The sequence below is a fragment of the Acinonyx jubatus genome, chromosome C1 (assembly GCF_027475565.1).
Source record: "Acinonyx jubatus isolate Ajub_Pintada_27869175 chromosome C1, VMU_Ajub_asm_v1.0, whole genome shotgun sequence".
Taxonomy (NCBI): domain Eukaryota; kingdom Metazoa; phylum Chordata; class Mammalia; order Carnivora; family Felidae; genus Acinonyx; species Acinonyx jubatus.
This window is the reverse complement of record NC_069381.1, coordinates 61,241,003-61,253,861: the sequence shown is the minus strand read 5'-3', so window position 1 is coordinate 61,253,861 and position 12,859 is coordinate 61,241,003. Positions and strand designations below refer to the sequence as shown.

Below are 12,859 nucleotides of genomic sequence, written 5' to 3'. Positions count from 1 at the left end.
TTTAACTCCAACTCCTCTCCCCTCTATTTTTGTTCAGCCTCTCTGCTTGAGCTTAGCTCCTATGCCATCTGTCTGCCTACCCTGATCCTACTTCATTTGGTTAAGCGCCTTTAAGGTGAGAAGAGCAGCTATGCCAACTTCTTGCGCAATAACTTTTTTCTAATTGACAGTTCCCTAAGTTTTGTAGACCAGGTTAGTTGTTTTTGTTTTTGTTTTTGTTTTTGTTTTTATCTCTTGGTAGCTATCTTTCTTTTTTTCCTTTTTCTATGCTTTTTTTTTTTAAAAGCACCTTCACCTTGCTGCAGAGCTGTTGGCTTTGTTCTTCTCTCATTGTCAACAATATCCCTGACACCTAAGGGCCTAAAGAACCAGTACTCTGGTCACTAGCTGATTCTCAGAAGGCAGCCGTTGACAGTTCTCCAGGGCTCTTTCCTCTTCTTCATTTCCTAAATCCAGTCTTTCACTTCCTTAGGATGTTTTGTTTCCTTTGAAGTAGTTCTCAAATTTACCCTTGTTCCTGAATCCCCATGGTAACCATTATAGTCTTTGTGTTGTAATCAACTGGATTAATGCAGCTAGCAGCCCAGCTGGAAGCTCTGACATCCCTGTCTTTTGCTCCCGTTTCAGCCCTCTAATTCTCTGCCTTTACTGGGCACAAACCGCCTGAGGTGCCTGCTAAAATGACAAGTCCTAGACTCCATCCCAGACATTTTGATTCAGTAGATTTAGAATAGGGCCCCAGAACCTTCATTTTAAGAAATATTCCCAGGTAAACTGGAGCAGGTAATAGGTAGCTTACATATTAAGAAACAATGCTCAGCTATCCCAATGCACACTAGAAGATAATTTAGTGCCTGTCTCACTAGACTACATATAATTCTTTTAAGTTAAACTTTCATACCAAATTCAGATGGATTTTCTAAAAAAAATTGCTTTTATCATATCTCTGCACTGCTTTAGAGACAAAAAAAATAATTGCCTGGAATTTCATATCCAAATTCCCTATTCTGGTTTCCAAAGCTTTCCAAAATCTGACCTAACAGGACTTTTCCTCCACCTTTCACTATTTTCCAAACAGCATTTTCCATTTCCCACACATAGGAAATAATAATGTGCTTTCAATTTAAGGAGTGAGGCAAAGACAAACAAGAAGGAAAGAATGAGTGGTAAACTAGATAACCTAGAAAGCAATGGCCAGGAGAGCATGGCGTTAGTTCTCAGATCTAAAGGTGAACTTGTTTCAAATGATGGTATAGAGATTTAATCCCTCAGTGGCTACATGTTTCCATAACTAATAAGTCTCTCCCTTGTGTCCTTTCTCTCAATGAGTTTGTACGTGGTCTCTTTGCTTGGACTGTTTTTCTCTCTCACCAACCCCCTTCATTCAGCAAACTCCTATTTATGCTTGTGATCTCAGCTCTAGTGACACTTCTTCCAGGAAGCCTTTCCTGACCTACACTAACTCCTTGTCCCTCACTTGCCAATTTCTGTAGTATGCATTCTCATCTAATCTTATTTTCCTTGCTCTGCCTTGTAACTATAAAATCATTAATGTGTTTATTCAATTAATCTCCATTTGGGTACTGGCCCTTAGGCTCCATGGAGAGTGCATCTTCACTGAATCCCCAGAACTTGTTCCTGGGGCAGTATATAGTAGAGAATAAATAATTGTTGAGGGAAAGAAAGAAAACCAGCTCATTGTTTCCCTTTTCCTCACTACTCAGGCTACTCACATGAAGACCTTATTGCATAATGCCAAGATGATTCAGGTGTGTCACATCCAGAGGCAGTTAACTTCTTAATGAGATGGGTACCATGGTTAAGCCAGGGCCCAACCTGACTGTCCAGCCCAGAGATAGCCAGCTAGTCAGATACTTTGCTTCCTGCTGTGCTTTCTCCCCATCCTTCACCCTGAATTTCATTCCTGGAGTCCAGGCCCTGGGCTGGTAGGCTTTGCTGCTTAGCAATAAAACTTTTCCAGTAAGCACTTGATTTTGGCCTCTTAGTATTTTTTTTAAACCTTATATGTACCCTCCTTTGGCTTTATTCAGGTTCTCTTTCTCATTTCCTTTTTTTTTTTTCAATGTTTATTTATTTTTGGGACAGAGAGAGACAGAGCATGAACGGGGGAGGGGCAGAGAGAGGGAGACACAGAATCGGAAACAGGCTCCAGGCTCTGAGCCATCAGCCCAGAGCCCGACGCGGGGCTCCAACTGATGGACCGCGAGATCATGACCTGGCTGAAGTCGGACGCTTAACCGACTGCGCCACCCAGGCGCCCCTCTTTCTCATTTCCTAACCTGTTACTTGTGATATCCATCTACCCCCCGCCCAAATGCTTTTAGAAGTTGCTAATAACTTGCTTTTATCTCCAAATGAAAACTTCTATAGGTTTCTTATTTATAATCATAATCATGAAGAGTCAGTTAATAGAAGCCAAAGGGACTCTTGTGATTTTTTTTTTTTTTATGTTATACTTTGGAACAACTCACACACCAAAGAGAGAAAGAAATTCTGCATTATCTCTTTGACATACTTATTCCTAGAAAATATGCCTAAGGTTCATATTGAAAACAAAACAAAACAAAACAAAACAAAAAAACAAAGCCTTTTCTCAAACATTTTAAGTCATGTAATTTTCAAGACAATTTTTGGACACTGAAATTCAGATGAGTGGATTGGAGTCATTGACAAGCAATAGTGATATTCATTTACTCAACAAATATTTTTGACCATCTACTAGGTATGGTTCTAGGTGCTGGGGTTACAGCAGCAAACAGAACAAGCAAACAAACTAGTCCCTGCTAGTCCCTGCTTTCTGGTAGTGAAAGAAGGTTCTACACAAATAAATACATAATCTGCCAGACTGAATGCTTAGGAGAAGAGTTCTTTTTTTTTTTTTTTTTTTTTCTTTTGAGATAATTCAAATCACATGCCATAATAATCTTTATTTTTCTCCTTAAGAGTCTCTGTGTACACTTGTGGGATTGGGTAATGATTTCGTGTGGGTTTTGCCTATAGAAAATAGAAGTGGGGAACTATGCTTTCTCCTTCCAATATCTGGACTGGGGCTTACTCTATTTCTCCTTTGGTGAGGTGCTTTCTGAGAAAACAATAGTTACACTTTATCTGCTCCCTTGTTGAAGAGAGACAAAGGATGAGAAACAAGGTCATATAAGAAAAGCACAATAACTAGAGTGGTTTGGACTGGACAAATAAGGGCCATTGGGCTTTTATGTATAAGAACCTCCAGCATGAAGAATGTGAACTGGTTCTCTCTACTCAGAGCAGGAGAATAAATGTGGCAGACGTCAAAACACAAGGATATCAATAGACAACAATATATGCGGGCAGGGAAATTTTAGTCACTGTGTTATCAGGAGAAAGTTGTGGAATCTCCTCCTTTGTCATTCTCTGAGGACAAAGTAGGCATTGAAATGTCTGGCATAGATAAGAAGAATCCTTTCCTGTAGACAAGTGGTCTGCGATTTCATTCTGGGATTATATGTGTGTTTCCCTCAACGATCTTAGATCTATGATCACATTTCATTTTTTTTCACTGTTTACATATTCTACTTTACTTATTCCTTCCATAACATTGATCCCTCCATCTGTGCTCTTAACCACTTTATCACAACCACTCAGAGAGTTAGAGAAGGACTAGGGCTAGGTCTCTTGTCTCCTGCTTGAGCCAGTGCTACTAAAGACCACTTGTCATGGGGCTTTTGCCTGAAGGCCTGCCTCATGGTGAAAAGCCAACACAAATCCATCTTGTGCCAAACTTCTTTCTTCAGAAAATGACTAACTGTGGCTCAAGCATAGTTAATAAAATTGCAGCTGAGATGAGACTGTGAGTCATCTGTCATACCCCGGTCTCTCTTTTGCTAATCAGTTGTGAGAAACATTTCAAAATCAGAGAGCAGCAGCAAAGAAATATGAGATACTCAGACTTCTTGAGGCAATTAGAGACTAAAGAGCAGAAGGCAAATCAGTCTTCCTGCCTTGACAGTCTTAAAATACACACTGAAAGTAGACTTTGGAGTTACACTATTTGTGACAGATTTTGACCATAACACATTTTCTAAGAGGAAATAAAAATTACTCACTTCAGGACATGCATTCCACCCTCGCATCAGCAGAGATGATATAGGCTTGGGAATGGAATAGCCAATGGGAGGTCTGATATGGTGGTAAGCCATGTCTGCTGCGGCAGCCGCTGCAAACCAAATGATCATGTCAATTTTGAAATTCACGTATTTATTTTAAGAAACATGAACAGACAACAAAAAGTCATCAAAAATCAATCTGTGCAACATTAGCTGAGAATCAAAGAGAGCTCCATGCTGTTTTTTTTTAATGCTTAAAGAAAATGTTGGATAATTTGATACTATAAGATTATCTTTATAATTTTCCATTCATTCAGTTGTTCATTCAACAAATTGTGAGCAGAGGGAATTTACAAAAGATCAAAGACACATACAAAAGAACACACAAACATCAAGTAGTTTTGTGTGTGTGTCTGAAGTATAGGGTGTGTATGTATGTGATGTTATGGGAAGTAAAGACTGAAAGGCAGATTAGACAGTACAATGTCATAAGTCCTAGAATAAAGGGCTTATACTATACACAGCAAGTAATGGGGTGCCACTGAACTTTGCAGTTCTGAAAGCACTTGTATCACTTGGGCAAAACAGATGAGTTTTTGTTTAAATACAATTAGTGCTTATAAGAATGTTGGGATTTTAATATTTAATATTTATAAAGTAGTTACTAGTTTTTAAACTTTTAGCTAATCCATCATTTTAGCTAATACGACTCATTGACTGAATTCCCTAGTGTTACCTGCCTGCTTGGATTTCTAAATATTGCTCATCTTAAACTCCCCGTTATGGTGTCGTAATTCTTGGGACTTCACTCTTGATGCCTGGCTGTTGCCTATTTTTTGATTCTGCAACCAGTGATTTCTATACTCCCTTGGAAAGCAAGTTCACAGCTACTTTTATTGAACATGTTTTGTATTAGGCATCATGGAAGATACATACAAAGCTCTTTTAAACCTCCTAACACTCATGCAAAGTAGGTATTACTCTGTGTGTGTATGTAATTAGTTTTTAATTTGTGAAAAAATTAAATATAATTAGTAGTTGGTGTAGCCTCTTGTTCCAGATTCTATGCTCTCTTCAGCCACTTCACATTGAAAATACTTTGTACACAACACATGAAGCTCTTTTTATTCTTCAGAAAAACTTCTCTGTACGATTAGGAGGTTAAAGTTCCAGGACAATGCTGTTTCCTATCTTCTAGAGTGTGATGTCATAAACATTTGTCTATATCTTAATAACTTTTTTTGAGATATGACCTACAACCACTACTCTCCACTAAACTTTGCTCCAATTCAGTTCTGTTTTAAGATCTACTCATCTAGTAAAATTATATGTAGTGTAACTTAATCAACATTTTGCTTTATGGATCGGTCAGAATTACTATCTAATTTTGACAAATGTGACCTTTATACTTATTTTCTGTAGAATTTTAGAAACACAATTATAATAGAGGACAATTGTTAAAATATTTTGAGTATTTCTCATATATTGTTTGTATCATTGAGCTCATGTCCAATCCAATATACAATTATGTAATGCTTTTTTCCCCTAAATATCAGCATTTCTACAAGTTATTAAAACTCCAGGTTAACATATTTTTAATGGTTCTATATTCATTATGATTTACTTAATCATTCTTCAAGTTTAGGTTGTTCAAATTTGGACATAAACACTTCAAAAAGTATATCTTTTCAATATGAATTTCCCAATTTCACACGTTGTTTATATTTTGAGGGGTGAGATTAATGTCAAATGGCATAAGACTTTTGACACATACTGATAAGCTTTTTTCCTAAACAGTTGTACTAATTTATTCCCTTAGTCACCAATGTGTGAGAGAGTTTTCATTATATCGGCAATCTTTCATTACATCGGAAATCAGGTTTTCTCATTTTGTGAGAGATGTTGCTAACATGAGAGGTAAATTATATCAGCTCATTTCTTGTTTAAATTGTGTTCTTTGATGACTAGTGAGGCTTAATATTTTCCCAAATATTTACTAGTTATTTGTATTTGAAATTTTAAGTTCATTTCCTTTGCTGCCTGGCATTTTAATGTTTCTTTGCAACAGCCGTTCTAATTGTACAATGGCTCCAGTTTGAGGGCAGAGTTAAGAATTCCATTTCTGCTTTTATTTTCAAGGCCATTTATAGAATGGCATTTGCATTGTCAAATGACAATTTGCATTGTCACATTTGTCCACCATTTCTAGCCATTATCAGCTAGATTCGTAGTTGCTGACACTAAGAAAACAGAAACAAAAGACTGGCCAAAACATATTTAGCAAACTTAACATGACTTACAAAATATGTCTTTTGTGTCACAAAAAAAAAAAACTAGGCATGTTAGATTCCTTCCATTGGCTACTCTTGAGTATTTTTAATTCCTTTTTGGAATGAGGTAAATAAATAAGCAAACACATTAACTAACGCTTAATAATCATTGATCTTCTAACTCTACTTTTTCACCTTATGACCATTTGGATATTGTTGAGCTGGTGCAGCTATAAGCATATAAACCAGTGTAGTGAATGCATTTAAACTAATTATACCTATCCTAATGGGTGGGGAGGGACTATTCATAAAGTGAGTTAAACTCAGATGCAGGTGCCAAATGTCTCCTTTGAAACCCTTTCAGACTCTGATACCAAGTCTATAAAGTTACTTGTTTTGCTTCTTGGCACTGTGTCTGGAAAATCAGTTTAAGATGAACGCTATTTAATTCTTCATTATTCAAAGTAGATTCTGCAAGGCCTTGGCATCTCCTTCTCTCTTTTGCTTTATACACCCTTGGCAGTGATGCTACTCATTAGCAGCAGAAAGTGGACAATGCAACATGAGGCGTCATGGAGTTGAAATTTGTCACCTTTAAAATTGCTTTGTCAGTCTTGCCTGAGTGGCCATGCTACACTAACATCTGGGAAATTTTCTAGTATTCCAGATTCAGGACAGGGATTGTCAGCCCATTTATCAAATTTTTACCTTGATTGCTACATAAAATATGTTAAGTGATTTATGTACATGTTGGTTTCTACATTCACAATGGAAACTTTGCTATTAAGAGAGAATAAGGCTAAATATAAAAATATCAATAACTATTGAGTACATACCATTTCTTCAGCACTGTGATAATTACCAATGATTTAGTGAAGCTTATAATCTAGATTCTAGAGTAGGACTGTCTAATAGAACTTTTTACAATGATGGAAATGTTATGCAGTGTTCACTATGGTAGCATACGGCTATGAAGCACTTAAAATGTGGCTATTAAGCATTAAAATGTGTGACTGAATAACCGAATTTTTATTTTCATTTCAATTAAAATAAATTTAAATTTAAACAGCCATGTGTGTCTAGAAGCTTCCATATTATACTGCACAATTCTAGAGCATAGCCTTTTCCCACTCCTATTTTCCTGAATAAGATTCAAATTAAACATGATTTTGTGAGTCAGCCTCAAGGGTTTATATAACCATGGTGTTTATTTGTGGATTCAAGTTCTTTATTGTTCGTTAATAATTTATCAAGAAAAAATGGATATGACTAGAGATTGTCAAAAGGCATTCAATACAACACATGATAACCTTCATTTATTCATGTGACAAAATCTATTGAACATTCCATATGAGTGATAATAAGCTAAGAAAAAATAAAGTGTTAGGGTGTCAATAAAATTTGGCAAATAAATGGATAATTATTAAAGAAATGAATTACTGGATTTTTCTTGCTTTTTATGGTTCAAACACAAATTCAGAATTGTGATCCTTTTTTTTCCTGAAATGTTCTTTCATACCCTCTTTTCCTACATTACATCTAATGTCACTTAGGTCTTGGCTTAATGAAGCGTCTCTGGGTGCGCTCCCTATGTACTCCCATAGCACCTGGTACTACAATAGCATATATGTCATATTATACTTAATTGCCTATTTACTTGCTTGCCTCTGGAGATAGATCACAAGCTCCTTGAAGTCAGGATCTGTATCTTTTCACCATCATATCTCATGTGCTTAGCACGGTGACAGGAAATTAGTAGGCATCCAATTGATGTGCACTAAATGAATCAATAAATGAGACAGTTCAAAATATGATTTCATTGGAAATAATACAGATCATGGCATCGAGGACTCAGTAAACATGTATTGTATAAATGAATAAAGATGATGGATTAAAGCCTATTAGTATCTTGCTCTTTATTATATGTCTTTAGGACAGAGCACAATGCCTGGTCAAAAAGAAACACTGTAGAACGAATATAATGTTTATTTAATATTAAATTATGACACAATTGGGTAAATTATTCATATTTGGTGGCATATTTAGATAATAATCTTATATTTTGTTCAGAACATTTGGGGAGGTGGCTTTAATAAACCAAAACAGTATGACTATTAAGAAATGCCCTTAACAAGGAAATCTGGGGGCCTAATTTCCAGTCTGGCTTTGCTTTTAACTCCCTGAGAGATCCTAATTAAGCTAATTTGCCTGCGTGAGTATTAATTTCTGTTCATGTAAGATGAAACAGTGAGGACACAGTGTAATGGTAATAAGCATGGGCTTTGGGGACAAGGAGCCATGCTAGTTAAGTCTTGACTATCCCTCTTACTAGCATGTTATGTTGAGCATATATCTTATCCTAATAGAACCTAAACCATAGGTTACTGTTAGAATTAAAGGAGACATCGTACAGAGAGCATCTGGCACATTGTTAGTTTTCAAGAAGTGTTAGCTGTTGCTGTTGCCATAATTATCATCTACAGATCTAAGGGTTTTGCCTTTTCCTTTTAGTCTGAATCTAGAGAACTAGGTATCAGAAACATTGTTGAATATTTTCTGTTCTGTTTAGACCAGAAATCATCTATCCTTTTGAGGTTTTTTGGGAGTATGAATACCAAGTAAAATATTGCATTGAATTACTGCAAGTTACAAGGCTACAAACCCTCTCATCTGTCATTGGCTCCAGCTCATAATGTAATATGGCTACTGTGGAGAGGATGACTATGCACCTCTTCATGATGAATTTAATTAGCTATATTGCTTATGAATAAGTTGGTACTAGATTCTGAATTCCTAAATTAAACTATCACTCTTATGTTTTATAAAAATAAATCTAGGCACTCATATAAAAACAGAGAGCAATAAAGTACAATATTTTACTTGTAAGCCTTGACTAAGATAAAACTGCTAGAATGTTTTTTATTTGTTTTTTTTTTTTTTCAATTTTGATTGTGTGTATGTGTGTTCTAAAAACACAATTGATTCTACCTCATTGTTTTTATGGGTAGGGCTGTAGAGAAACAAAGCAAATGCGTACGGCTATCCCAGCAAGAGCTAAGACACACTCTTTGCTAAACTGACACTTTTCAATGATGTATCACCAGAGCATATAGCATCTGAGAGAGACCATGAGATTGCAATCTTGAGATTGCAGTAAGAATGGCTTAATTTTTTAAACCACATCCCATTCTCATTACAGACTGTCAGAAGAATAGATTAATTTGCACCAGTGTCTATTCTCATTGCAATCTTTGTCAGTGTAATGAAGTATTGGAATGTTAATATCAGCTATGTTCATAGAAATATCACCATCCATTGGAATGATTTGATCTTTCTAGTGATCTGTGTAGTGATTGGCTGGCTCTATCAGTGATAAACTGATAAAGATTAACACAGCAAACACAGGATTTCAGAACGTTAGATCACTCCTATTCTCCTATCACTTGTCAAGGCACAGTCCACATCATCGATGTGCTTATGCTTTTTGAGGTTACAATATTTAGGACGCTTTAGGATCCTAATCATATATGGAATATCTAAGCAGCGGTAGCAAACACAAATGACTACAAATATGAGATCCTGTGATATAACTATGTTTCTAAACGTACTTAAATTCATATTTTTTACAACCATATGTGAGACAAAAAAAAAAAAGCCATATTTGGCCCCTGTACTACCGTTTGCAACTCTGAGTTAAAACCTCAATATGAAGTCTCACCCAAATCTGGCTAGAATAAATTGGCAGATGTTCTTAATTTGCTGCCACATCCGAGACTTAGTTACAGCTTGGCATTAAGGAATCCCAGGACACAGAGTTGAGTCTCCTTGTGAACCAGCTGGCATCACACAGGAAAACAAAAGGAAAACAAGAGGCATTCTTCTTTGGTCTCAAACTATAATCTGAAAGTGATCCATAAAACTTGGTACCTAGTTGTAAGGGAATGGGATTGGATAGAATACATATCGATGGATTGATTTATCCTAGATTTCTTCTTTAGTTTTTCATGATACATCAGAGGAGACAGACCCAGGAGAGATATAAAATTTGGGAAGCAGGTGTTGGTTTCTTTCTCTGAAATGTATCCAAGACAGCTCTTGTTTGCCAGGTCATACCAGCTCCTTTTTCATCTTGCCTGGTTCTTTTCTCTCTGCTTGGCTTCACACCTTGGCTCCTTCTCTTCCTAATCTTGTCACTTCTTTCACAAATCTGCTTTCTCCCTGGATCCATCATCCTCCTGCTGGCTGAGCCAGAAACCTAGAAGTTACCCCTGATTCTTCCCTCTCCCTTGTTCTCCCACCTGAACCCATCCACAAGTCCATTCAAATTTCCCACAACCAGCCTCTCCTTTTTCTTCTAAAGTCACTATCCTAGTTAAGGTTTTATACATTCTTACCTAGACTACCTGGTTTCTTTACCTCTGGTTTCAAACCTCTTCAGTCCAGCCTTTGCTTTGTAGCAAGAGGGATCATTCTAAAATAATAATAGCATTATATGATTGCCCTGCTTGAACTCCTGCAGTGACTTTCATTGTTGACACACAAGGCCCTTCACCATCTAGCTCTAGATGTGATGGATTCCCTTGTGTTCTCTGATTCATCCCTATTGAATTATTTGTGGATCTCTCATGCCTCTGCACCTTGCCCATACTGCTTTTTGTTGGGACTCCTTCTCTTCTTCCCCACTAAGTTACCTATTTAATTAGCTTTCATCTTTTTGCAGGTCAGGTATCGTCTGTTCTCAGAGTCCTTCTCTGATACCATTTTCCCATTTTTCACAATTTCAGAAGGAGACTCCTCCAGGGAGCATCCTTAGCACTCTCTCTCAGCTTCTCTCTAGTTGGGACTTACCTCTGCTCTGTGCTATGAAGCCCTGAGCAACACTCTATTCTTCTCTGTTTTCCTCTTAACTCTAGCATAGTTCCCAGCCAGAGGAGCACTCAATGATAGCCTAAACATAATAAAAATAGCTAATATTTATTGAGTGCTTCCTATTCCCAGTCATCCTTCCAATCTCTTGAGGTAGGTCCTAGTATTATCCCCACTTTTAAAAATAAGGTGAAGTATGGCTCAGTTAAGTAGCTTGCATAGTTACAAGGCTCATGCTCTTACACTTTATGCCAATTCTCTTTAGTTCTATTGTGTTGGCCTGAAAAATGCTTTCTTAAAAATTGAATTAATTGCCAACATTTAAAAACCTTTAGGTATCTAAACAAACACACAGAAATTGGCTGATATGGTAAAGGAATCCTTGCATTCCTACATGGATTGTTTGGCTGGAGCTGGGTAGCAGCTGTTCCCTTGAGTCAGAGCATGTGATTTCCTGTCCATCACACTGTCCTCTGTTGAGTGTTTGCCTGTTTCCCCCAGCCCTTTGGCCATTTGATCTTGGATGACCCTTAGGATGCTGAATGTGATGGATTTTTGGTTCTTTCTAGACCTGAGATTATAAGGTTAATTTGAACATGTACTATGCAAAAGAGACTCTAACTTCAAGTTCTTCTCAATGAATACCCATCACTTATTTAGGAGTCAATGCTAATATTTGTGTTCTACTTTTGTATTTCTTCCAGTGCTTCCAGGGCTAAATCCAGGAGGATGAGCCATGTGTAATATTGCTACTACCATAATTGATAATGCTGTCATACATTGTAGTCATGGATTTGTTCCTCTTTGTAAATGGCTAATATGTAGCTTATATTGAATCTGATGCTTCACATAATTTATTGCTGAACATATGCTAGATTGCCTAACCACTGCAATGATATAAACAGCCTCATTTCTTGATGCATGGTCACTGTCCAACTTTAAAAAAATCAACATCTATCATAAACAAACTCTCTTTCCAATAAAGTACTATAAATTCTAATATCTAGGATATTGGAATCAAGTTATTCTTAGGCAAGCCTTTTAACTGTTTTATTATACAATATTCTCCCTCCAAAAAGGGTAAATATTTCTGGGGGTCCATGACAGAAGGGGTCTTTATCTCTTTGAAATATTCACTTTATAATTAGCAAAGGATAATGGAGTAGGGAAAATTCCTAAACTATATGAGTAAAATATGATAAATACTGTAAAAAAATGATGACTTGGGGCATGGAGGAGACTGCTTTAAGTCAACATTAGAGGATTAAGGAAGATGGTTTGGGAAGAAGTGATATTTAAGCTAAGATCTAAAAGTTAATTAGGGTTAGTATGATGAAAAGTGGGCAAGAGTATCTTGACAGAGACTAATGTGTGCAAAGACAGGAAGTCATAGGAAACAAGTCACATTTGGGAAGAGAAATAGTGCTCTGTGGCTGGAACATAGAGAACATGAGAGACTGCAGATGGCAAAGGTAGATCTGGGGAGGAAAGTAGGAATGTAGTGTGAGGCTTTGTAGATTATTTTAAGAAATTTTGTCCTTATCTTAAGAGCAAAGAAAAAACATTGGAGATTTTAACTAAAGGAGGCCAGATGACCTAACTTGAGTTTTTTAGAAA

The 12,859-nt window shown here is 36.7% G+C and overlaps 1 protein-coding gene across 3 annotated transcripts in view; it reads right to left on the bottom strand.

The window, feature by feature from the left end:
* Nucleotides 1-12,859, bottom strand: part of TNNI3K (TNNI3 interacting kinase) — a 283,164-nt gene that overhangs the window by 79,075 nt on the left and 191,230 nt on the right. For all 3 annotated transcript variants that reach the window (XM_027058869.2, XM_053214232.1, XM_053214234.1), the window contains one exon: nt 4,107-4,216. In XM_027058869.2, the coding sequence (XP_026914670.2) occupies nt 4,107-4,216 (110 nt within the window). The remainder of the gene's footprint in view (nt 1-4,106; nt 4,217-12,859) is intronic.